The sequence below is a fragment of the Herpailurus yagouaroundi genome, unplaced genomic scaffold (genome assembly GCF_014898765.1).
Source record: "Herpailurus yagouaroundi ecotype Mexico unplaced genomic scaffold, PumYag 77, whole genome shotgun sequence".
NCBI lineage: Eukaryota > Metazoa > Chordata > Mammalia > Carnivora > Felidae > Herpailurus > Herpailurus yagouaroundi.
In genome coordinates, this window is record NW_024412388.1 from 34,009,459 (window position 1) to 34,035,726 (window position 26,268).

General features: G+C 54.0%; 3 protein-coding genes across 6 annotated transcripts in view; 2 read left to right on the top strand and 1 right to left on the bottom strand.

Moving 5' to 3' along the window:
- The window catches only part of CFAP57 (cilia and flagella associated protein 57), an 85,012-nt gene extending 77,318 nt beyond the window's left edge, over nt 1–7,694 (top strand). Inside the window, exon 24 of the mRNA XM_040469890.1 lies at nt 7,584–7,694. The gene's annotated coding sequence lies outside the window, so the exon portion shown is untranslated. The remainder of the gene's footprint in view (nt 1–7,583) is intronic.
- Nucleotides 7,695–9,722: 2,028 nt separating this feature from the next.
- Nucleotides 9,723–10,989, top strand: TMEM125 (transmembrane protein 125). The gene has a single exon (XM_040469892.1). The coding sequence runs from the start codon at nt 9,744–9,746 to the stop codon at nt 10,401–10,403; it is 660 nt and encodes a 219-aa protein (XP_040325826.1). The 5' UTR covers nt 9,723–9,743; the 3' UTR covers nt 10,404–10,989.
- A 9,773-nt stretch (nt 10,990–20,762) lies between these two features.
- Nucleotides 20,763–24,563, bottom strand: CUNH1orf210 (chromosome unknown C1orf210 homolog). 4 transcript variants are annotated; one of them, XM_040469896.1, is made up of 4 exons: nt 24,246–24,563; nt 22,738–22,831; nt 21,776–21,893; nt 20,763–21,654 (listed from the first exon to the last, which is right to left on the bottom strand). In XM_040469896.1, exons 3-4 carry the CDS (start codon nt 21,792–21,794, stop codon nt 21,335–21,337), a joined length of 339 nt encoding a protein of 112 aa, XP_040325830.1. In that variant the 5' UTR covers nt 21,795–21,893; nt 22,738–22,831; nt 24,246–24,563; the 3' UTR covers nt 20,763–21,334. The 4 variants fall into 4 exon arrangements, with proteins under 4 accessions (XP_040325830.1, XP_040325831.1, XP_040325827.1 ...); XM_040469897.1 differs by having other exon boundaries at nt 22,662–22,831; XM_040469893.1 differs by having other exon boundaries at nt 24,152–24,256.
- Nucleotides 24,564–26,268: the final 1,705 nt, after the last annotated feature.

Below are 26,268 nucleotides of genomic sequence, written 5' to 3' on the forward strand. Positions count from 1 at the left end.
TGGGACACAGATTTCATTCCAAACTAGCATATTGGCTTTACCTTTGCAGAAGAAACTGACTTGAAATGAGATCAGGGAGGTCAGCGGGGCTAGGTGCTGCAGGGTTTAAAGGTGCATTACAGATATGACTCTGTGCAGAGGCCAGCACAAAGCCACCGAGAGCCACTGCCCTCCACTTCCAGGCTCTTGCCGCACTGGCCTCCTTCCAGTTCTTATAAAAGTTCAAGTTCTTCCTTGCCTCTGGGTCATTCCACATACTGTTTTCTCTGCCTGAAATGTTCTTGTACCCACACCTCACTCAGTGAACTTCATCCTTCAGATGGTAGCTGAAATGTCACTTGCTCACAAAGGTAGTCCCTGATCCCTCCTTCCCCATGTAGATTACACGTACCGTATTGTTTTCCTTCAGAACCCTCACTCTAACATACCCATTTGATGGTGTGATGCTGCCTCTCTTCCTAGGCTCTCGGTTCCATGGCTGTGTCTGTGTTTAAAGCTGTCTTGGGTGTTTGGGTGGAGCATTGATGAAGGGACCCGACAGTGGAGGCAGGGGGCTGTCGGGAAGACACCATGGCTAACTACAAGTAAGAAGACAGCTTCTGGGACCCAGATGGTGGCAGCAGAGATGCAGAGATGTGAATTTTTCTTTCTTTTTTTTTTTTTTAAGTTTATTTATTTTGAGAGAGAGAGAGCTAGTCAGGGAGGGGCAGAGAGAGAGGGAGACAGGATCTGAAGAGGGCTCTGTGCTGATAGCAGAGAGCCCGACGCGGGGCTCAAACTCACAAACCATGAGATCATGACCTGAACCGAAGTCGGATACTCGATTGACTGAGCCACCCAGGTGCCCTTGAGAAGTGAATTCTTCTGACTTCAGGACTGAGGGAGTTCACCCAGCACAGGGAGAGGGAGGAAGACTTGGGAAGAAGGCACCTACAGAGAAAACTGGTTGCTCTTCAGCCAGAAGGAAATTCACTGTGGCTGGATGCAGCAACATTCAAATGACAGAGTTTTCAACCTAAAAATGCCTTAGAATCAAGTCATCACATTTCACCTACAAGATGGGCCTTAGGGGAGGCGCCTGGGTGGCTCAGTTGGTTAAGCCTCCGACTTTGGCTCAGGTCACGATCTCGCAGTTTGTGAGTTTCAGCCCTGTGTCAGGCTCTGTGCTGACAGCTCAGAGCCTGGAGCCTACTTTTGATTCTGTGTCTCCCTCTCTCTCTGCCCTGCCCCTACTTGAGCGCGCTCTCTCTCTCTCTGTCTCTGTCTCTCTCTCAAAAATAAATAAACATTAAAAAAAAAAAAAAAAAAAAGATGTGTTAGGTTACAGATGAGGAAATCAAAGCCAGGAAGAGTGAAATAGTTGATACAGCGTCATCCCAGCAGGGCCGGACTCGCAGCCCAGGCTGTCCATGGCCTCCACATCCCAACCACGTTAAGCCTGCTCTGGAGAAGCACCAGACAGAACCTGGACCAGGTGTGGAGGTCATAGGAGTGTGACGCTCCACAAGTCTAACCCAGAAGTAGAGGGAGCTGATGCCTCCCAAACTAGGCTCCCCTGAGTCCAGTGGCCGAGAAGGAGGTGAAGGCAGAAGGAAACGGAGAGCCCCATCCCAGCAAAGCCTGGCACTTGGGCCAGCAGGTCAACAGGGTGTTTCCTCACTTGCCCGGGGGGCAGGCAGATGGCCTCTTGTTGGCAAATTTGCAGCCAGAGGTACAGTCTTGCTGTTTTATGCCGGTCTCAGCCTATCGACAACCAACGTTGTGGCTAGACTCACCCTTGTGATTCTTACTGTGATCCCAAGACACCCTTCAGCAACCACCATCAGGAAACTTTGAAAAAAATAAAGCTTTATTACTTACAGGGCCAGGAAATGATACATCTCACCTGGGGCCACACAGCAAGGTCATGGGGAGGGAGGGAGGGAGAGGAGGGAGGGAGGAAGAGAGAGAGAGCCATCTCACAGTCCTGGGATTCTGCTTTATTGGGGTCAAGTGTGAGGCCTAGGGTTTTGTGGGCTCACTGTTTAAAACATAAGAGTGGGAATTTGAAGGGTAGGGAGGGGGGCGGGGAAAGTGGCTCAAACGGTCAGTTATTAAAATCAACCAAGATCTCAGAAACAAAGAAACCTCAGTGGCTGCCAGTGTGTTTTTTTGAGATAGTCCTCTGTGAAGTGGATGCCTCGGAGATCAAAGGCGAAGTCAGGCTCTCTTGTTACAAAGAGAAAAGTCACTGTCAGGGTTTAGCTACACCAGTTTGCCTCCCGTAGTCTATCCTGTGCGTTCCCACCTCAAGCTGTTGGGTGGCCCTGACTGGGGTGGCCGCTGCACTGAGACCTCCCTTCACTTTGCCTATCCTGACTCCAGGGGAGGTTCTCACCCCACTGGTGAACCTCCCCTCTCACCACCCCCTTCTAGGGTCCCTAGAGCCAGTTGACCCCCTCATTGACAGAGTGGGCCTGGCAGTCACCTCCTCCTACAGGACTCTACTGTCACCCAGGTGGCTAGGCATCGGCATACGAACGCCACTCTTGTTCTTCTGCTTGTGGTCCATTGTTAACCTAGGGAGTCATTCATTTATGGTGGGACAGCCGGTGCTTTTGGATGACTATCCTCTTTCTGAGCCCCAGACACCCATTGGCTCCCCTGTCCTTCTTCTAGACCATTTGCATCGGCTGTGGCCAGACAGGGTGAGCTCCCAAGCAAGCCTCCCCTCGCCATCCTGTTCTCCTGGCACTGAGGACCCTGCCTCACAGGAGGTCCTAGCATCAGCATCTGCCTTTCCCCACTGCTTTTTACACAAGGCATGACCAGTCCTTACCCGACAGCTGCTCCCAGGAGGTGCCTGAGGAGCCCCGGTGGGCCTGGGAATATGTGTGTATCCAGGTAGGACTCCCTTGCCATCACTGCTCTGGATTTGGAAAGATCAGAGAGAAGGATGTCCGGACCGGGGGTGGGGTTCCTTCCGCCAGAGCTGTGTGGGGGCGAGCTCCTCTAGACCACTGGAGGTTCAAGATCCCCTTATGCTTTGAGCACACCTAAGATACCGACTCCCCTGAGCTGAACTGGAATGGGAGCCGATGTACGAGGAGGTGACCCTGCTGTGTGCCAGGGGGCAGGAAGAACTAACATTCCCGATCCCCCACGATGGCCAGTCAGATACAGGAATGTGTACCTGTTGTTCATGTGGGATTTGGCAGGGGTGCTGGGTGTCCACGAGGACTTAACCTAGCCCCTACTGTGTGTACTGATGCAATAAATGTATTAAAAGTGGGACTGGGAAAGTCCAGTCCTGAACAGAAGAACTATGGATGCCCTTCTTTAGTTACAAGTAGCAAAACCCAACTCCAGCCAGTTTAAGCCACTAGGGAAATCACTGGGCTGGGGGCGAGAAGGGGGGGCGGTCTTAGGGAATCTCAAGACAGAGATACAATCAGGCCTCAAAAGAAACTTGCACCAGGGCCTGGCTGGACCACCCCTCCTTCTCTTGTCCTTCCCCCTTCTCTGCAGACCACTTTCCATCCCCAGTTCAGCTGGGGCTAGGTACTTCAGCATCTCATTAGTACATGCCCCAAAGCTGAAATGCAATCTCTAGTCTGATTTTAAAATGCCAAAAGCAGGGGCGCCTGGATGGCTCGGTCGGCTGACCGTCCGACTCCAGCTCAGGTCGTGATCTCACAGTCTGTGAGTTCGAGCCCTGCATCGGGCTCTGTGCCAACAGCTCAGAGCCTGGAGCCTGTTTCAGATTCTGTGAATCCCTCACTCTCTGACCTCCCCCGTTCATGCTCTGTCTCTCTCTGTCTCAAAAAAATAAATAAACGTTAAAAAAAAATTTTTTTTTAAATGCCAAAAGCAGGGGGAGAGCCTGGGTGGCTCAGTCGGTTACCATCCGACTTCGGCTCAGGTCATGATCTCAACAGTTCATGGGTTTGAGCCCTGCGTCGGACTCTGTGCTGACAGCTCAGAGCCTGGAGCCTGCTTCGGATTCTGTGTCTCCCTCTCTCTGCCCCTCCCCCGCTAGCACTCTCTCTCTCAAAAATAAATAAACATTAAAAAAGAAGAATTGATTATGTTATTTAATCACACACACAACTAAGTACTGTTGTCCCCGTTTTACAACCGAAGAGAATGAATTTTTCTAAGGTTACGGAACTGGAGCTGGGGCTTGACACTTCAAGGTCAACCTAGCTCCAAAACCAATGTTCTGTTCCAACATTCATTCAACATGCATTCCCTGAGCACCTGTTATATGCCAAGCCCATTCTAGGAGCAGGGAAGATACCATGAGTCAGACTCAAATCCCTTCCCTCATGAAGCTTACATTTTCGGGGAGTAGAGAGCCAACATTCCAGACAGGTAAGAAAAATATATAGCATACAGGGCAGTGAGAAGTGCTACAGAGAAACAAAAGAGAACAAAGGAAATAAAATAAGGGAAAGGGATAGGAAGTATGGGGAAGGCTGTGATTTTAGACAGAGTTGCCTGGAAGGCCTTCTCCCTGAGAAGGTGCTGTTCGAGCACATTCCTGAAGGAAGGTGCAGGAAAGAGTCTTGGGGAGAAAAGCATTCCAGGCAGAGGGAATAGCCTGTGCAAAGTCTCTGAGCATGAGCAAGCCAGGGAGGGAACTCAGAGAGGGTCTTAGGATGGGGGAGGACTGTTTCTCTGCGGAAGAGGACCACTGGAGGCTTGCAAGCACAGTAATGACATTACCCGCTCTGCCTTAGAACAGGGTCACTCCAGCGACCAGGTTGACAGTAGCCTTAGGTGGGAATGTGGCAGAGGCAGGGAGACTGGGCCACAGGGCCTCTCTTTTGAGAGGCAGGCCTCTCAGAACTCCCACCATCTAATGAACCAGCTAGAACCCACATTTTGCACTCTGTGCCCATGGCCACCTCCTACTCTTGGCTTTCGCTGTTGCCCATCTGAGCTGCCCCCACAGCCTCTGCTTTGGGGACACGGTTCAAAAGCCCTGCAAGGAGCCTGCCTGTCCGCTTGAACTCCAAGTTACTTGATAAGACCCAGAATGAAAACAAAGACACACAATCCATGTTTAAACTGAGGAAGTTTTAGGCTCTGTTAGCCCTACCCAACAAGTTTTTTTCAAACTTCCCAGGGGAAAGGGAGGGAGAATTTCATGAGTCCCCCTGCCCCAGCTCCTTCCAGGACAGCTAGATCATGGCTGGCTGGCTGGGCTGACCCCTCCTTGGGACCAGAAGGATAAATAATTGCTAGACATGAGCAAGAGGAGTACACAGAGGTGAGCCCTACCCGGCCCCCCTCCTCCCACCCCACTTCCCAGCTCCTCCCAGGGCAAAGGACACCTTTACAATGCTTCACAAAGTGACTCAGTCACATGGCTGTCCCTGAGATCCAGCCTGCCCCAACTTTTCCTTGAGGGGAAGAACCATCTAGATCTGCACTGTCCCGGAAGGGAGCTGCGAGCCACATGTGGTGATTGAGCATTTGCAGCATAGCTAGTCTGAACTGAGATGCACAAAATAACGGACTGAAATAGCTCCTTAATCATTTGTATATTAAAATGCAAATATTTGGGGGTTGAACAAAAATTGTAAGATATTATTTTCACCTTTTTTTCCCTACCTTTTTAAAGTGGCTACTAGAAGATTTTAAATTACACATGTAGCTCATGTTCTATTTCTATTTGACAGTGCTGCTCTAAGGTTGTGACTGGCTCCCCCATCATCTCCACAGAACGAAGCTAAGACGGGTCAAGAATAACTATTTTGTTGGGGCACTTGGGTGGCTCAGCCGGTTAAGCATCCGACTTCGGCTCAGATTATGATCTCGAGGTTCATGAGTTTAAGCCCCGAGTCAGGCTCGGTGCTGACAGCTCAGAGCCTGGAGCCTGCTTCGGATTCTGTGTCTCCCTCTCTCTCTGTCCCTCCCCTACTTACAATCTGTCTCTCTCTCTCAAAACAAGTAAACATTAAAAAAAATTTTTTTAAGAATTATTTTGTGAGCTGAGAATGGGAAGAAGACTTTGATTTTGTTTTTCTTGTCTATTCCATCCATATCAGAAGGAGAGAGAATAAGGGGTGTTACAAGGGGCTCCACCCAGGAGACGGGGGACAGTCTACAACCACCTCCGAGCAGGCACCCTTTCCCCACCCAAAGCATGTGCGGTGGGTGGTGCTGGATTCCCTATTAGAAGCAGAGCCCTGGCCACGGCTCTGGTATATTTCGGAATCCTCCAGGGGCACCGCAAGTGAGTCCAGAGCCTTGCCATGGCGTCTACGTCCCTGTGCAACCCGCCAAACTTGCCCTTCCAGCATTGTGTTACACGCTCCCTGCATCTATCACCTCACACATTCATTTCTCCAGCAAATATTTATTGGTTACCTCCCACGTGCCAGGCAAAATGCTGGCTTCTAAGGTCATGATGGTTAGCAAAACGGACACTAAGGCCACCGTGTGGGGGGGGATGTATGGGGGGGGGTGACCAGTAAGTAAATAGGGGCAATTACAGCACATGCACCAAGAGCAGCTGTGGGGGAAGCACAGGGGCCATGGGTGCACCAGAGAAACCTAAACCGGCCTCAAAGTCCGAGAGGGCTTCCTGGAGGAGGTGACATCACAGTTAAAGAATTCGAGTTGGCCACACGGAGCCTGGGTGGCAGGACGTACCCCATGCAGGGGAACTCTGAGTTCAAAAACCAACCAGAAGGGCAAAACAGTGGACAGAGCATGCAGAACTGAATGACGTGACATGCAATCTGGCTGGATGGCAGGGGGCCAGTGGCAAATGACTGGTCTGGGTGTAGATGGCAGGGGCTGTGTGAGCCCTGCAAAGGAGTGTGGCATATATCCTGAAGTGTTGATTCTGCAAGAGTTTTAAGCAGGAGAGCTCTGGTGTGCTCCTGAAAAGCCTTTACCCCTCCTCCTCCCCCTCCTCCTTCTCCTCCCTACCTCCTCCTCTTCCTCCTCCCCCCCTCTTCTTCCTCTCCCTCCTCCTCCTCAGGGGGGGCTCCCATCCCACCTCCCCCAGCAGGAACCACATCCAGGAGGCAAGCCTACTGCAGTCACACACTTGGGGCTTTAAGGAGACTGATCAAGGGGCTTGTAGGGACTCCAATCCAGGGATGAGTGTACTGGGACTGGGTTTGGGGATCAGCTGGTGTTGGAATTTGGGGCTGAGGCAGGATTTTAGTTAGGGGCTGGGACTTGGGGGCTGAATTGAGGGACAAGGGTCAAGGTTGTGGTCTAGGACCTAATTCCAGAATTTGGAGCTGGGCTTGGGGTGAGGAATTGGAACGAGGTTTCAAGCCAGATTTGGGATCGGGATCTGGAGTCGGGACTGGAATCGGATTTGGAAATGGGGCTGGGGGTTGGGGCTGAGATGTGGGGGAGGGGTTGCAGCCGGAGCTAGGAATTCTAGTTAGGGTTTGAAACTGCAGCTGGGGTCGGGGTTAGGTTTAGGCTGGAATGAAAGTTAAGCTGGGCTTGGAGCCAGGGGATGGGTTAGGGTCCAGGCTCTGGGACAGATAGACAACATTCCTCCAGCTACCCAGATCTGGGAATTGTGTTCGAGCCCTAACAGCAGTTGACAGAAGCCCCTCCCTTCCCAGGAATGCCTCAGCCCAGCAGAAGGAGCTTTGCCACGTCAGCCAATCGGCTCAAGCCCTGCCTTGGAAACACCTGTTGATCCCCCCCCCCCCCCCCCCACACACCCGAGAGGCTCACCTGGCAGGTGAGCGCCTCCCCGGAAACGAAGCTGGAGCGCCCCACCTGCCTGGCCCAGCCCGCTCTGGTCGGATCCAGCACTTCCAGGTTTCTTGTGAGTGCCCCATGGTCCCCTGACCCCCACCGCCCCCACTCTCTCCCACTGGCGCTTCCTGACAGCCTCCACCCCACCCCTGGCCTGGCCCGGCTGTCCCAGCACACCTGTGCCAGCACTTTCCGACCCCGTGAAGTCACAGCCCTGAGGAATGCCGGGACTGACTCCAGGTCCCCTCCCACGCCCCCCCCCCCCACCTCCCTTGGGGGCATCTGCACCTGCTCCTCCCACCTCAAGTGCTAGGCAGCCCCTGGAGTGGGGTTGCGAAGGACCAGTAACCTCATCAGAGGTGTAACCCATGCACAGCCACATTAATCATATTCCGGGACCGATCCAGGACCTGCATCCTATATGAAGCAGGAGTCCTCTCCTAAATTAAAGAGGAGAACATTGTGTTCTCTGATTCAAAAAGCACGCTTTGGGCATCTGTGCGGGCCCAAGAATTCCCACTGGAAATTTGAAATGGCCGTGTCAACTGACTCGTCCCCATGCTTCAAGAAAATGTTACTGTCCTCGCTTCTCAGATAAGGAGACTGAGGCTCTAAGAGGTGAAGTCATCCGGGGCTTCTCTGACCTTCCCCTGAGCCCCTCTTCTGACTAACCCACACCCAGCATTTATCACATACACACACCTGCTGTAAACTCGGGCTCCTTGAGGGCAGAGACCACAGCTGCTTTATTTCACCCAGTTTGAGTCATGCTGACTGGTCTTTAGAGGACGTATTAAAAGAGTGACCACCGTCAGGTCCCCTGCCCAAGTCCCATGGGTGGTAAGAACAGCAGCGGGGGTTCCAGCACAGAGCCCTCCTTCTCCCTTTGCGCCACTTTAGAGAAATCGTGGAGGAGGATGTCATGGGGGATTGGTGATGAGGAGAACGGAGAAGAGTGGGAGGCAGGAAGACGGGTGTGGAAGAGGGTGATGAGGCAGGAGCCATGGAGATGGAAAAAGGGACTGGATGGAGAGAGGTTTGCAGGTGGCCTCCCTGGGATTACACTCCACAAGGAAGTAAGGAACATGAGAGGGGGAGGAGGTCTGGGCTAAGAGCCTGGGATGCGACCCGTTGCATCAGAGGTGACTATGGAACATCCAGGTGACAATTGGCTTCGGGGTCTGGAGCTCAGGAAGGAGATCCAGGTTTGAGGGAGAGAGCGATTAGGGCACCAGCGGCTGTGGATGGAAATCAGAGGAGATGTTGGGGAAGGAGAGATCTAGGGGTTAGATCCTGACCCACAAGAGAAGTAGCTGCAGCCCCGAGAGAGAGAGAAGATTCAGGGTCAGGCTGCTGGTTCCAGAAGAGTTAAGTCATTAGCCCCCTCCCTCCCCACAGCCCTCCCCCCAGGAGCCAGTGGTGACAGCTGAGGCCATGTGAGTCGGATCCTGAATGAGGCTTTATCTCTGCTCTTGGTCCCATCATCCACTGTGGCACCAGTTCCTTCGCCAGCCGGGATGGGACAGGCAACTGGGAGAGCCCGGAGAGGTCAGGGGCCGGGCCAGGGGCTTCCCTGGAGGGGTGGGAGGTGTGCTACGTGGGGGAAGTCCCCGGGGTCATTGGAGAAGCATTCCCAAGTGGCAGTGGGGGGGGGGGGGGGGGGGGGGGGGGCGGGGGGGGGCCGCCGGGGGGGGCCAGGGGGGGGGCCTCCCCGGGGGGGGGGGGGGGGGGGGGGCGGGGGGAGGCGGCGGGGGGAGGCCGTCGGGGGACACTGGGGTGGATTCCCTGGGATCATCCCCAAGGCTCCCAGAAGAGACCATAAAGGCCGAGCAGGCTGGGGAGGTGACAAGTGCGATTCCCCCCCCCCCGCCCCCCCCGCAGGTGATGGTGGCCATACCCTGGACTGGGAGAGGAACAGGACACTGGGCCTCTAGCTGCCGAGCTGGTGGGTGGGGCTCTAGGCCATGACCCGCACCCTCTGACCCCTGATACTGACCTCTGTCCTCTGCCCCGCCCCCTCCATGCCGGAAGGAGAGGCTCAAGCCCCGCCGGGCGGGGGGCCGCCCCCGGATGCGCTGGCGGAGCAGGTAGAGCTGTGGTGGTCCCAGCAGCCCCGGCGCTCGGCGCTCTGCTTCGCCGTGGCCGTGGCGCTCGTGGCGGGCTGCGGGGCGGGTGGCGTGGCGCTGCTGTCCTCCACCAGCAGCCGCTCGGGCGAGTGGCGGCTGGCGACGGGCACCGTGCTGTGCCTGCTGGCCCTGCTGGTCCTGGTCAAGCAGCTGATGAGCTCCGCCGTGCAGGACATGAACTGCCTCCGCCAGCCCCACCACGTGGCCCTGCTGCGGAGCGGCGGCGGGGTGGACGCCCTGGTCGTGCTGCTCAGCGGCCTGGTGGTGCTGGTCACAGGCCTGACTCTGGCCGGGCTGGCCGCCGCCCCGGCCCCAGCCCGGCCCCTGGCCGCCATGCTGTCTGTGGGCATCGGCCTGGCCGCCTCGGGTGCGCTCTTGCTGCTGGGCTTGCTGCTCTATCAGGTGGGCGTCAGTGGACACTGTCCGCCTCTCCGTGCGGCCGCCCCCTCCACCCACGCCCACCACGGTGGCGACGGCAGCATCTTCAGCATCTCGGGACGGTTTTCTGCCGGGCGGCGTCATGAGACCACGTCCAGCATCGCCAGCCTCATCTGACCGAGCCCGAGTTCCCCTGCCCGCGACCTGCCTCAGCGTCCACGGCGCCGTGCCAGGGTGGGAGTGGGTGTGAGTGTGTGCTTGCACGCGCACATGAGTGCGTAGGTGTCCCCGGGACCGTCCGGCCCTCCGTGGGATTGTGTGACGCATGTACCCACACATCCATGCCACAGGAAGGTGGAACTGGGGGCTTGTGGCCGTGGAACTGTCCGAGTCTACCCGTCTCGACCTGGGGCCCCTGAAGATTCTTGGCCCCTGTTCCCAGCCCCCCTCAAATCCAACCCTGCCTTGGAACACCTATCAGAGATTTCTGGGAGCGACTGCCCTACCCCAGAGACCATACCAGCGACTTCACTGAGGAGAGTACCCGGTGACAAAGTGCAAAGAACGCGGGCTCCACAATGTGACAGGACTGGACTGGAATCCCCCACCCGCTGGGGGGCCTTGGGCAAGTGACTTAACCTCTCTGAGCCTCAGTTTCCAGAGAGTCACGATCGTGGTCGTGGTAATCGATTCTGAGGACCACATCGTATACGGAAGGACTGGGCACGTGGCAGGTGTGCAATAAAACTGGTGGCCGTTGTCACTGTCGCTGTCGGTACCTCACCATCTCCCCTCCCCCTCGGCTTTCCCCTCCCCGACAACTACCGCTTCTACGGTGCACACTGCCTACCTCAAGCTGACAAAAGGTACCCTGACGTGTCTCCTATCAGGCCTGTGATTTCTCCTCACAGGTATGAGGAAGCTGGAGGGGAGAGGGGGTGAGGGAACGGGGGTGGGGAGGAGCGTGGCCTGAGTCCTTCACATTTGCTCCTGTGCTGGTTCAAGATGAAGTCTTAAGTGCCCGGGTTTTATCAGCTAGTTTCTCTGGAGGTTGCCACTCCCTACCCCACCTCTGGAATAGGATCGTCCTGGCCTATGTAGTAGCTGCACCTGCTGGTCTTCCTCCAGGCCCTCCCACCCCTCCCGCCCCCACCCCGGGTATGGGAGGGTTGTTTGAAACCCCCCTGGGGGGTAAGAGTCACTGCCAGCTTGGGGTCAGCCCCAGGATCTCCCATCTACGGTGCAGAATGGCCTATGTGGCACCCAGCACCTTCCACCAGGACAGGAGCTACAGTTAGTTTCATCACTCCCTGCTTCTCAAGGTCAGATGCCATGCAGCCCCGCCAGGGCACCAAGATGGGCTGGGAAACCAGACAGGCCTCCAGGAGGCCCCAAGTGTGGAGATGCAGGTTCTCCAACAGGAGGAAATTGCTTTCTGGAGTCAAGACCTAGGGGGCCTCCTGGAGAAAATGCCACTGAGCAGATGGATGAGGGAAGGGTGTTGCCAGCCAAGGAGGGAGCAAGGTGAGTGGGAAGAAGAGGGCACGTCCAGGAGGACGGTGGAACCTCTCCCCAGGACCTGTGGCATCTCAGACCCCACGTATTCAACATCGGATCCCCCTCCTCATCCTGAACCAGCTCCTTGTCCCACCCAGAGGGGGCGGGGGGGGCACCCTTCACCCAGCACCTGGGTTAGAAAGCTCGGTTGTGGTTCCAGACGGCACCCTGCCTCCCTCCTTATCCTGTGTCCAGTGAACATCACCTGCGGACTTCCCCACAGATGTGTGTGCGGTGCTCAACCCTCCACACTCACCCCCCAGCGCCCTCTCCATCTCTGCCTCATTTGTGCAGCCTCCCGCCTGGGGTCCCTACTTTTGCTTTTTTTTTTTTTTTTTTAATGTTGGTTATTCCTGAGAGAGAGTGTGAGCAGAGAGAGAGGGAGACAAGAGGATCCAAAGATCTGTGCTGCCAGCAGAGAGCCTGATGCAGGGCTTGAACTCACAAACCATGAAATCATGACCTGAGCTGAAGTCAGACGTTTAACTGACTGAGCCACCCAGGCGCCCCTCTTTTCTTCTTCAGTTCACCTCTCTCCCAAGCCCAACACATACACCTGAGCCACAGTGACTGTTAGGGAGGTATTGGCGGGCAGAGGGGTGGGGTGGGAGGACATGACCACCTGTTCACCCATGAGCCGGACCCAGGTGATGGGAGGCTCCTCACCCCTTCCCCTGCCCTTGGAATGTGTGTCCCACTTGCCTTTCTGGCTCCGAGAAGCTGCCCCAAGGATAGAGCCTTGAGACAATGATACAGCATTGAGACTATCTGGACTGTACATGAGATGGAACCCAGTTAAGGCCTCTATATAAACTTTTTAAGATATGAGAGGCAGACGCCGCGGTCTACTCGACTTGTGGCCACTCAAGACAAGCCTCTAAGGGAGTTTCCTTGCCTGTCACACCTGCCAGTCACCACTCTGGAGTGGCCTGTCTCTGTCTTCGGCCTCTGTCTGACCTCCATGTACCGGGGCCAGCTTCAGATTACACCCGGGAAGCTCCAAGTTGCAACCCAGCGCTGTCCTAAAACGAAAGTCCTTCCCCGTGCCCCCACCACACGCAGGCTACTGTGCAGGATCCCCGACATGATTCGGCCTCCCTCACACCTCCAAGCACCCCATGCGCCAGCCTCACGGAACTGTTGTGACCTCCGCATAATCTCACTTCTCCCAGCCTTTGTGTGCTCTCTCCTCCTTTCCTCCATACCCTTCAAGACCCGGTTCTTCAGGCCTCTTCCCGACCCTCTCCTCCTAAACTGATGAGTTGTCTGTTTTCTGTGCCTGTCCTTGCGATTGTAGACACCAGTCTGCAATTCTTTCTCTGTGTGCCTGTCTCCTTAATCAGGTGGTTGGCTCCTCTTGGGGGGTTTGGGTCTTGCCCATCTGCGCGCCCCTTGTTCCCAAGGTGGGCCTGACACATAGCAAGTGCTTTGCTGCATGGATGAAGGACTCAGCTTGGTTGGAAGGCAATGTGTATGCAAGGATCAGGGAAAGACCCACCTAGAATAGGAATGGGTAGGAAACTTAGGCCACTGTCCCCACTGTTGGCCCTGAATCTTTCTGCCTCCCCACAAATTCTCACCCTTCCAGGGTTCCCAAGAGGAATCTATCATTATCACCAGCTACAGGGCCACCAGAGAACCCCACACTGCCTCTCCATCCTATGATATGGGGTGAAATGCGATTTCTTTTCAGCTAAGACAGGGTTACTCTTTCAACATATTTGCTTTAGAAAACTAAAGGAAGGAGCACCTGGCTGGCTCAGTTAGTGGAGCATACAACTCTTGATCTCGGGGTTGTGAGTTTGAGCCCCATGCTGGGCATAGAGATTACTTTAAAAAAATAAATAAATAAAATAAAATAAATAGAGCGCTTTAAAAAAAACCTTGAAGAACAAAAAACAAAACACCTAAAGGAAAACAGAAACACAGACGCCTAGAGAAGGGGGAAGGGACGGGTTACATCACACAAATGTCTAGATCAGCAGCTACTGCAGGCAGGGCCTTTGTTGAGCTTTCCTGGGAAAGATGCCAGATGAAGAATATGGCCCGTGGCCCCAGAGGGCTGTTCCAAAGGGCAGTGGAAGTCAGCACCCACACACCCAGCTGTAACATGGGTCTGGGTGAGAGCGAGGTCCAGGCACAGGCAGGGCAGAAATGCTACTACTTCCAGGATCTCTAAAGCAGACTTCCCACAACCTCCAACCTCCAGCTTGTTTGCTCAAAGCATCTCACTGAATCCTCTCTTGGTCTACATTGCAACTAGCCATCTGCTGGCCCCTCTGCTCGCTCTCTCTCTAAAGCTGTCCTCTCCTATCTTCATCTCCCTTCTGGTTAAAATCCCATCGCCCAACATTTCACCCACTCCTTCACAGAGTCCCCAACCCCTTAGCGCCCCGCTCCTTTGAAGTTCACCCAGCTGCTTTTGCCACACCTACTGCCTCCCAGTGACCAGGTATTAGGCCAGGCCGCCTGGTGTCACCACGAATTCCTCATCGCCCATCTCGACTGGTCTGTAATTCTGCCCATCAGTTACGCTGCATTTCCCCGGTCAGCTCCTGCTTTCACAGTGGGCCCCCCAAGTTCTCTCCACTCCCCTCACACCTCAGCATCACCCCCTGCAGATGTGACCTCCCCTGTCAGGAGAAAACAAGGGTCATGTGGTGGGAGGCCTTCACCTTGCTTCCCCCAAATCGCTCCTCCTTCACTCCTATCTGTGGAATGGCCTCGTCAGCCCAGCTGAGGAATTTGGACTTTGTCCTCAGGACAATGAGAAACATGGAAAGCTTTTCATTAGGGAAGTCCTTTGGCCAGAATAGGATTTGGGGCCAGCTGGCTGCAGCGTAGAGCCGGGAATGGGCCTTAGGAGAAAAAGAATCAGAAGAAATGTCCAATCAGGCCCAGAAGTGCCATTGCTGCTGGCCCCTGAGGGACGAAAAGCAGCTGGCCAAGCTAGAGAGGTTGAGAAGAAAGAGTGCCCGAAAGAAGAAAGCGCAGAGGAAGGGTCCAGAGAGGAGAGAACTTGGCTCCTGCAAGGAAACACAAAGGGTTTGTGTGGCTAGAACTGGAGCATTCACTGGCAGGAGGCAGGAGGTGCAGCCAGGGAGGAGCCCTGGGCCACTCTTTCAGAGGCTCTGTACAGGTGGCACCATTTAAGGTCAAGAGGAAGCCAGGGAAGGATTTGAAGCAGAGGTCAAATTGGGTTTTAGGACAGTCATTCCCCCTGCAGCACAGAGAATTAACTGGAAGAGGTAAAAACAGAGGCAGGGGAATCAGTTGGTTGATGAATGCCATCGGCAGATGCACAATGACGGGGGCCAAAGGGATGGCTGTTGGGACAGAGTGAAACACAACAGATTCGATGGACGTTCAGAGGGTGGGACCAACATGTCTTCGTGACTCGGGAGCTTTTTTCAACGTTTATTTATTTTTGGGACAGAGAGAGACAGAGCATGAACGGGGGAGGGGCAGAGAGAGAGGGAGACACAGAATCGGAAACAGGCTCCAGGCTCTGAGCCATCAGCCCAGAGCCCGACGCGGGGCTCGAACTCACGGACCGCGAGATCGTGACCCGGCTGAAGTCGGACGCTTAACCGACTGCGCCACCCAGGCGCCCCCTCAGGAGCTTCTTAAGATGGGAGAGGTGTGAAGGGTTGACAGAATGTTGATAGAAAGACAGGTTTAAGACACAAGGCAGAGAAGAGGCTGTTCTTAAAGTCCCTGAACAGAGAGGCAGGGAGGGTGCCTCCAGGGCACAAGATGGTGGCATTGGGCTTACGGTGCCACTTTGACAGGAGAGAAGGAAGAACGTGGACACAGGTAAGTTTGTGGGGTCTGTAGCAGGAAGTTGAGGGACGCCCTGACCAACAGCTATTTTCTCTGTGATGCAGAGGCCATTTTAAAGAGCTGCTATGGAGAATGAGAGAGGAAGTGGAGTGATCCGGGCCTAGATAGAGGTCCGCACTGGGCAGCAGGGGAGGTAGAGAGAGGCATTTGCCACATGTTCCTCCTGGGCTCAACACATTCCAGATTCTCAGCTGTGTCACCTGGACCCCTGGATATTGGAGAACATGTTCCAGAAACTTCTGTTCCAATCTGGGTGGTCTTTACATCATATCCAGTCACATCTCCCATGAGACCTCAGGCCTTCTGGGGACACTCGGGTTTCTGGAGGAGCTTCCTCTGGGCCTCAGGGGACCAACACGTGCCCCCTCATACTCAGTTTTCTGCATGCTAACAGGGGCTGCCTTCTTCACTGTTCCTCGGGACCTGAGAGGCTCCCTGGACATGGCCATGGAAGTCAGCCCCAGCAACCGGGACAGCCCAGCCAAGGATGGAACGTACCACTTCCACCCTCACGGCCTGCCCTCCCAAACCGGGAGCTTGTGCCCTAAAAATTCTCAGCTCCCATTCACTCAGGGGAGAGGGTGTCGGCCCAGGCAGGGTGGGAGCAATTCCAACCACCAAAGGTCCCCTCTCTGGATCTGTTTCTTCGTTAACTTTGGGGTGAGATCACGGCGTTGTTGTGAAGTGAAGCAGCCGAGTTGCAGTTAACTTGTTTGAGCTTCAACTTCTCTGTCTATAAAATGGGGGTGCCTGCCCAGCAGAGCCGGGCTAGAGCATTGGTGCTATTATGGCTGATTTTGCTGTGACTATATTCTACAGTAGCCAAGATTCTAATTCAAGGCCTTTGCTGCCCCCACCAGATCTTCTGACCTGAGTCCTGGGAAACAGACACATTCAAATCCCCAGCCCAGAGTGAATGAGGAGGGAGGAGGCTTGGCAAGCTCCTCCTTCAGGATTAAGACTGCCCCCTGCTGTAGGGAGCTAGCCCTGAGGGTACCCATAGGTTTGTAGCTAATACTTGCTGTGTTCTACTTTACATACTAACATTTAATCCTTCTAACAACCATATGATGTAAGCACTATTATCATCCCCATTTTACTGAGAAGAAATTGGAGCCCTGAGACAGTAAGCAATTTGCCCAAGGTCACACAGCAAGTTAGTGAGAGCTGGGACTTGAATCCAAGTAGTCTGCTCTCAGCTCACTTTGCTGCTCTGCTGAGCTTCTTAAACTTCATGCCTGTGGCTTGTGTGAACCCATCGTTGGCCTCCATACAAGGAAGAGGGATGTGGCCTTGCTTTGGGGGCAGTGGGAGAAGACAGCTGGGAAGCTGAATTGTCCTTCACAGTCAGGTCTGTCTGGGTCAGGCTCTCAGGACAGAGAAGGTGCTGGCAGCTGCTGAGGGTGCAGGACAGGGTACAGGGCTAGGAACAGAGGCGGGCTGGGGCCAGGGCCTGAAGCCAGAGGAGGGAGGACCAGAGAGAGGTCTGGCTGAGTCCCAGGTATCCCACAAAGTCTAGGATCCCTCAGCTTTGAACCTGTGGGCCCAAATCATGCTCCCTCTTTGTGCTTGGGCTCAAGCACTCAGAGCGCAGTGGAAATCACTCCTCAGAGGAATCTAGGAAGGCCTCTTAGGACAGGGTCCAAGGTCCTACTCAGGGGCCTGCTCAGCCAGGCATGATGCCCACAGTGGGTTCCTAGAAGAAGCCCTCCCTGCTGACCCTGGCTGGGTGCTGGGCTCAGGGAAAGCAAGCCCTTCCCTTGCCTGGATCCCTCAGAGGCTCTGACTCGGGTCCCAAAGAATACATGACAACGGGGACAGCTGAGCTGCTTCCAGGCCCAGAACTGCAGGCAGGACAGTGTCCGCCCCGCACCCCGCCCCCTCCCCAGGTGGGCACTGAGGGAGTGTAAAGTTTCCAGCAGCTGAGTTTCCAGCAGCTCCTCCCTTGTTCAACACATGCCCTCCACCCCTTAGTTCTGCTCCTCAACGTCCTCCTCAAGGTCTTGGGCTGGGGCAGCCTATGCTGCTGTCCCAGACACAGGAACTTGCCAGACCTGCAAGAGTTAGACTGTCTCTGGACTCAGGAACAACCGCTGGGGTTGGGAACATGGGCTCTAGGCTCTGCCACGTCCTCCACTGCTGACAAGCCCTTAGATGTCAGTGTTTCCCTGTTTAGTCCTCAGAACCTCCTCAACTCCACCCAGGCTCCTGATCTTCTTCACTCCTGGCTCTTGGTGACCCCACTGCCAACTAGTCCCAAACACACACTCTGCAGACCAGAGTCCTCCCGGGTGCACCCAGCTGTCCCCAGACTTCTCCCCCTGGAAATTGCATGTCAGGCATTGAATCCTTGTTCCCGCAAAGCCTGCCCCTCCTCAGGGTGCCCAGCCCCCCACCCAGAAACCAGGGCAACCTCGTTGCCTCCCTTCTACTTCCCACGGCCAGCAGCCAGCAAGCCCACCAACCCTGCCTCCCTCGTGTCTCTGGAATCTCTCTGTTCCCTGCCTCAGCTTAGGCAGGTCTTATCACCTCTCTCTGGGTGTCTCCCCTCCAACCCATTGGCACAGCATCCAGAATGACTTTTCTATCATGATTACCTCACTCCCTGGCCAAAAACATCCACAGATGAGCCTCAGATGCTCTCATGTTGAAGTGCAAGCTATCTTGGCATGATGGCCCTAGCTGATCTGGTCCACCCTTCAACTTCACCACTGCCGAGGGCATCCCTTGACCCTCCACTGCAGCCCCCCTTGACCTCCTGCCTTTTTCTCAAGCTCCTCCCTGTATCAGTCCTGCCCTCACCCTCCTTCTCTGCTGGCTCTTTCCTCAGAGGCTAACATTGCATTCAGTGAGCATGTGTGGGGTGGCCGCCTGGTTCCTGATGACTTCCCCTTGTCTGGGAATGACCTGAAACCAACAGGCAGCCTCCCCAGATCACATTTGCACTATAGAAGCCTGCTATTGGTCACAGTGGGTTGGACCAGTGGTGGATATTTGACCCAAACTGGGCTGATGAGACTCTGTCACCGGAGTATTTGAAACTTGCCATCGAGAACTCAGGAGTCCCATGCATGGAGTGTCATTAACGCCCACAAGTGACAGAGCACAAAAGGTACCATTCCTGTCCTCAGGCTGCTAGAGCCACCTGTTTCCTGCCCTCCTGAGTCAGCTGTCCCTTCAATTCTCCTCCCATTGCTTGCAACTGAAAAGAAGCTTAACTTTGTCCCTTCTTAAAACTGCCTCCCTTGCTTGGATTATTTGGTTTTTTGGTGTTGAGTTGTAGTTCTTTATATATTTTGGATGCCAACCCTGTATCAGATATGTCATTTGCAAATCTCTCCTCCCACTCAGGTGTCTTTTAGTTTTGCACAAGACATGAACAGACATTCGTCCGTAGAAGACCGACAGAGGGCCAATAGACACATGAAAAGATGCTCAACACCACTCATCATCAGGGAAATGCAAGTCAAAACCACAATGAGATGCCACCTCACACCTGTCAGAATGGCTAAAATAAAAAACACAGGGACATCTGGATGGCTCAGTTGGTTAAGTGTCCGACTTCAGCTCATGATCTCACAGTTCGTGAGTTTGAGCCCCACATTGGGCTCGCTGTTGTCAGTGCAGAGCCTGCTTCAGATCCTCTGCCTCTCTCTCTCTCAAAATAAATTTTAAAAATTAAAAAATAAAATCAGGGCCCCTGGGTGACTCAATCAGTTAAGTGTCCGACTTTGGCTCAGGTCGTGATCTCGTGGTCCGTGAGTTCGAGCCCCGTGTGGGGCTCTGTGCTGACAGCTCAGAGCCTGGAGCCTGCTTCAGATTCTGTGTCTCCCTCTCTCTCTGCCTCTCCCCCACTCGTGCTCTCTCTCATTCTCTCTCTCAAAGAAGGAATAAACATTAAAAAATATAAAATAAAATAACAAAACAAAAAAACGCAAGAAACAAGTGTTGGCAAGGATATGGAGAAAAAGGATACGTGATATGGTGCAGCCACTATGGAGATTCCTCAAAAAGTTACAAATAGAATTACCCTATGGTCCAGTAATTCCACTCCTGACTATTTACCCAAAGAATTTGAAAGAAGGTGTGCATCCCTATGTTTATTGCAGCATTATTTACAGTAGCCAAATCATGGAAGCAGCCCAAGTGTCCATCAATAGATGAATGGATAAGAAGATGGTATATACACACAAGGGAATATTACTCAGCCATCAAAAAGAATGAAATATTGCCATCTGCAATGACATGGATGGAGGTAGAGAGTATAATGCCAAGTGACATAAGTCACAGAAAGACAGATAGCATGTGCTTTCACTCATATGTGGAATTTAAGAGAAAAATGAACAAAGGGGGAAAAAAAGGAAACCCAGAAACAGACTTTTAACTACAGAGAACAAACAGATGGTTGCCAGAGGGGAGGTGGGTGGGGAGTGTGTGAAATAGGGGACGGGGATTAGGGTACAACTATCAGTACATGAACACTGACTAATGCATGGAACTGTTGAATCACACACAAACAAAACAAAAAAACACAAAGCTGCCTCCCTTGTCCCAATCCCCCCAGCAGCAAGGATGATCCGGCCCTCCTCCTCTTCATCCATTCTTGACCAAGTCTTCCACGGTCGCCTCACTCCCTCACCTTTCATCTACTCATTCCTCAGCCTGCAGTAATTAAACAAACTTGACCAATACTTATTTAGCATTCTTGCCATGTGCAAGAATGAGAACACAGAATGAGGCACAGCCTGTGTCTTCAGAGAGGTGACAGTCTAACTGTGGGGACGGGCACGGTAAGGGGTAGGTGCAAATTGCAATACAGATCAAAATAAACCGTGGCAAAAAGAATAATAAATAAAAAAGATAAAATAAAATAAAAATAAAATAAAATAAAATATAAAATAAAATAATATAAATCATGGCAAGAGAATAGTAGAGAAACTCACGGGGTGTTATGAGACGGAGGGGCTCACAAAAGGCGTCCCCTGGAGGAGGGGACATCCGAGCAGTTCTATCCAGCTATGAGAAGGAATGCTTTTATGCACAGGTTCCAACTCAGGAAAACTGAGGAGCAGGGACTCCTTTTTACTTTTGTTTAAAATGAAAATAGATTTATTAATACCCGTGGAAAGTGTAATATACTGTAACCGTTTAGATGACTCACTTTATTGATAGGGAAAATTTTCAACAAGAAAGTTGGCACACTGCTTGGCACCTGCTAAAATGTTCTCATCGGGCTCATTTGAAATGCTGGCAGGTAGACGGGCGACAGGGAGTCGATGGACCAGGGACTTTCATCACAGTCACAGAGGATTGACAAGAACAGAAGGGCAGCATAGGCCGGGGAGAGAGTGTGACCAAAAAGTGCATGGAGAAACACCATGTAGGAGAGAAGGAAAAACAAATAATTACTTTAGTAGGGAGTGGTGTCGGGAAAGGCAAGAAAGGGAACCAAGAGGCGGACAGAGGCCTTATTTCCCTAGCCCGGCCCTTGGTAGCTGTCCTGAGAACAGCAGGGAGTCATCGAGGGTGATTGAGCAAGAGAAAGTTTGTCACTCGAGCAGCAGCAGTGTCCGGGAAGGGAGGACTGCTCTACCCCTGGTGAGCCCTTACGCCCTAGACACCTCCGTCCCTGAGGCTCGCGGTCCCCTTGTAGTATCCACTATCCTTCAGCTGTCAGGTATGGGTGGGGGGTGACCACAGATGGGGGCTCAGAAGGAAAAGTGGTCCCTGCCGCCCTCTGTCCCCAGCCCGCCGGCCCCAGGCTGAATGTAATTGTCCTCGATGAAGCCATCGTCATCTTCTTCCCCCACCTCCGGACAGACACCCTTCCCGGTCCCGGGCAGCGGGCGGTGCTGGTAGCTGGCACGGTATTTGCGGCAGAGGTGGCACTTGGCAGCAAGCGCGATGAGGAGAGAGAGGACCACAGCCCCCAGCACGACGCCCACCAGCACAGGCCATGCCCGGGCCCCGGTGCCCAGCCCAGGGGAGATGGCTGATGCCATGGAGAGCTCTGAGGGCCCCACAGTGGCTGCAGAGAAAGGGACAGCATTATGCATGGGGCCCCAGATGGGTTCCCTGGGGAGACCGAAAGGTGTGGGGACAGGGTCCTTCTCCCCACCCCCTCCCCAGCCCCCTTCCCATTCACTCACTTTGGTTTGCCTCACTCATGAAGGGGCCTGGAGACACCGGTGAGCCTCAGCCTCTGCCAGAAGAGCCGTAGCTCCAAGGAGACCCCCCAGATGCCAGGCAGCCCTGGAGCACAGAGTCCTAGAACATATACACCACGTGCAGGTGTCGTGGGAGGCCACAGGTACACATTCCAGGGCAGACTCACAGCCATGTCAGGGCGCTGCACCGACTCTGGGCACTGGACAATTAACCATAACCGATTGTGCACGCAAGAGAAGCTGAGCACCTGGAAATTGGCTATTTGTAAGGGAAGACTGTAGGGTCCAGGTCAGAAAGCAGCTGAAACAAATAAATCAATGCTGGAACTTGCTAAGCACTACGTATGATTCAGGCACCGGGCGGGATGTCCTCACAGAACATTATCCTCTCTCTGTAGATGAGGACTCGGAGGCCCAGAGGGGTGAACCAACTCGGACAAAAGTCCCGGGACTTGAACCCAGGTCTCTGACACCGGGGCCCAGAGCCCAATCTGCTACACTGCCTGATAGGCTGAGGTTGGGAAGATGGGACAGAGGCAGTTCTGGCTCCCAGGGGTCAGACAACAGCAACGGCTGAGAGCTAATGAACAGAAGTAGAGACCACACGTGGAGGACGGTGCCTGTCCCTACCCAGGCAGGGGGCCCCTCTCCTCCTCAGGCAGGAGCCCCTGCCACCCCACCTTGACCCTCAGCTCTTCAGACACATCCCTTGTCCATCCACCTCTGCCCAGAGGGAAGCAGTTTCAGCGAGGAGCCAAATGCAGATCATCTGGATCAGGAAATTACCTAGGTAAGAACCACTAGGGCTAGGGAGGAGAACCTGAATTAAGGGAGTATCTGGAAGAAGACCATCTAGGCATGGGAATACCTGTAGGAGGAGCAGCTGAGTCAGAGGAATGTCTGGAGGAGCAACACCCGAATCTGAGGAGTACTTGGGGAAGTACCTGTCAGAGGAACAGCTGGGACTGGAGATTATTGCAGGTGGACCACCTCAATCAGAGGAGTACCTGGGGAGGAGGATCCAGGCTAGGAAAGCACCTAGGAGAGAAGCATCTGGTTTAGGGGAGTACCTGCCATATGTTCTTTAATACTGATATCTTAATGATCCCCTCCCTCCTCACCTGCAACCTGTCACCAAGCCCCATCAGTTCTTCCTGGAACTAAGTATCTCCGGAATGGCTCTGTCCCTCCTCTGCACCCAGCCACTGCCCCAGTCCAAGCCACCTTCATCTTGTACCTTGACTCTTACAATGTCCCCCCGCCATCCTGTCTTTCCCCACCTCTAGTCCACTCCCCAGAGTGGTGGACCTAAAGCCCAAATCTGATCCCATCACTCTCCTGCTTAAAAATCCTTCCAGAGCTCCCCAGGCCCTCGGGGCTATACGCAGATTCTTTGGCATGTTCTTCAAGGCTCCACAATCTAGCACACGGCCCTGCAGCCGATCTTGTCTTCTCCACAGTCCCCACCACCCCCCCACCATGCTCCACCCACACACACCTCCCACCTCACCCACTCTCTTGTTTCCCAGACACCCCTCCTCGGTATTTTGAGGTCCCCATCCCCCAAGGCCAAATCAAACCACACCTGCCTATGAGATTGTCCCTTGACCCCTCGGATGACCCCTCCACTGGCCTACCCAGTCAACCACCCATCAGGATTGGCCAGTTACTGGATGGGCAGCTGCCTGGGGGCAAGGACCGAGCCGATTAAAATGTGCCCGGGCTCTGGCAGACAGCTTGGTGTTCAGCAGCTCAGTCTGGGTGAGAGGTGAGTATGGGCGAGCTGGAGAGTGAAGCAGGTATTAGGAGAGCTAAGGCCGCCTGGGTAACTGTCGGCTAAACATCCAACTCTTGATTTCAGTTCAGGTCATAATCTCTCAACAAGCTCCGCGCTGACAGTGCAGAGGCTGCTTGGGATTCTCTTTCTCCCTCTCTCTCCCCTCTCTCTCTTCCTCCCCCACCCTCAAAATAAATAAATAAACTTTTTTTTTTTTTGTAAAGAAAGGAGAGCTAAAGCACTCATTCACTCATTGGATGCCTACTCTGGGCCCCACGCTAGGCACTGGATCCCCCCAAAATAAGATTTTGTTAACTGGAAGTGAATTGTATTCCCTTTGAGGTCTGTAAGGTTTAACCCTACTCCTCCTCCTGCCTGCTCTGTCCCTGTGAATTCTTCTCAAGGACACGGGCTGTCACCCTACCCCCACGTCTCTTCCACCGACAAACACACACCCTCTGATCTCACAGATACACACACCCCACTCTGATTTTGTGGTTCCTTTTCTGCTCCCAGGAGCCCTCAGGAATCTGTGGGATCCCCCTCCCAGACCCCCAAGGTCTTCCCCTTCTGCTCCCCACCTGTAGGAACTGTGCACAGTCCTTGGATGAAGCTTCCGGCTGGGGCGGGCAGAACCAGAACAGGTGGGTGGGCCAAAGCCACCACCTGACTCACCTGGGGACGCAGCCGGCAGGCGGGGCTGAATCCGCAGGGAGGGCGGAGGGCTGGGCTGCAGGCAACGCCTCCAATCAGGACGACTAATTACACTTCACCCCAAGCTTTTGCAGTGAACCTTCTGGCGCACGCCCCACCCGCACCCCCGGCGCCGGGTGCAGAAAGTGGGGGGAGGGGAGGGGTGTTGGTGCAGCTGGGATCCAGAGAGGGGTCCTGCGGGCCCTAGAACGGGCGAGCAGACACCTCAGCAGGCAACTGCCCAGGCTGACGGCCCTGATAAGCTAGTGAATTTCCCGTGACGGGTACAAAGTCCAGAGTTGGAAGAGGAAGATTTGCAGGCCTGGGAAGCTGTGGGCCGGAAGTGGAGGGGAGGAGGTGGGAATTTTTCCCTGGCAAAGCCGCGGGGACCAAGGACGCTCAAAGTTGCCTGCAAAAATGTGTGTGAGCCTGTGCAGGAGTTGAGGGGAGGATGGGGGAGGGGGCGGATACAGGGGTGTGGAGGTAAATGGGGAGTGTATCTGTGCCCTTGGGGAGTTATTGTGTGCGAGAGTGTTTACCGGGATGGAGCCGTCCAGCCTTCATCTGGATCTCAGAGGATACTGGGAGTTCAGAGAGCCCCTCTGAAGAGAGGCTCTCTGAACCTCTCCCTTTTTACTCCTCCTCCCCAGGCCTAGTGCCTCCTTGTCATTTAAGACCGAGCTCAATGGGGCGCCTGGGTGGCTCAGTCGGTTAAGTGTTGGACTTCAGCTCAGGTCATGATCTCATTGTTCTGTGGGTTCGAGCGCCCCCCGCCCCACGTCGGGGCTCTGCGCTGACAGCTGGGAGCCTGCTTCAGATTCTGTGTCGCCTTCTCTCTCTGCCCCTCCCCAGCTCGTGTTCTGTCTCTCTCTCAAAAATAAACACTTATAAAAATAAAAATAAATAAATAAACCCAGCTCAAGAGTCACCTTCGGTGAGCTCCCAGTCCTCCCAGACTAGCACCGCCTTCCCCCCCCCCCCCCCCCCCCCCCCCCCCCCCCCCTTGTCCTGAGCACCCCCTGTGCTGCCTCTTCTTTTTGTGGAGTGAAAGTGGAGCCAGGTTTTGACATCTCTGGGTTCCCTGCACCTGGCACAGGGCAGTTCTCAGTAAATATTTAAAGGAGAAAGTGTTATGAGGACGAGTTAAACCATGCAGGCACAAGAATTCACAGGGACCCACAGGGCACAGCCAGAGCAAGGGCTACAGTCAGGGGTTTGCAAGTGCAGCATGGTAGAACGGAGCCTGGAAGGTGAAGGTCAGTTCATGCAGGACCTTGAATATCTTAGCACGGAGTTGAAGTCCTACTGCCCTTGGCCCCTTCCGAACTCTCCCGTCTTGTCTGTTCCCTACCCAGCTCCAGTCCGAACTGTTCTCTTTTCCTAGGACCCACCGTGCCCCCAACCTCCCTAGGAACCAGTAACACGGGGTCGGTCTGTGTCTGTCCTGTTCCTCTCCACATCCCCAATGTCTAAAAGGGCAGTAATGCTTCTGAAGTGAATGAATGAGAGGAAAGTGATTATTACCCCGGATGGGACAGTGAGGGGCCAAGGAAGGTTTGGGCTCTCGCTTTGATTTTGAATCCAAGAAATCCTAGGATCCAAAAGATAATCATTGAACACCTACCAGTCCCCACCTGGGACCGACCGACCAGTCCCACTGCTGGTTCTTTTTTATTTATTTATTTAAATTTTTTTTAATGTTTATTTTTGAGAGAGAGAGATCGACAGAGCACCAGCAGGGGAGGAGCAGAGAGAGAGGGAGACACAGAATCTGAAACAGGCTCCAGGCTCTGAGCTGTCAGCACAGAGTCCCAACTCGGGCCTCAAACTCGCAAACTGTGAGATCATGACCTGAGCCGAAGTCGGTCCCTCGACTGACTGAGCCACCCGGGCGCCCCGCCCTTGGTTCTTTTTTAAATTGAGGTATTCGTGTAACATAACCCAATTCCCATGAAAAGCATTCACCATTTTAGTCATTTTCAGGGCACACTTCAGTGGCATTTAG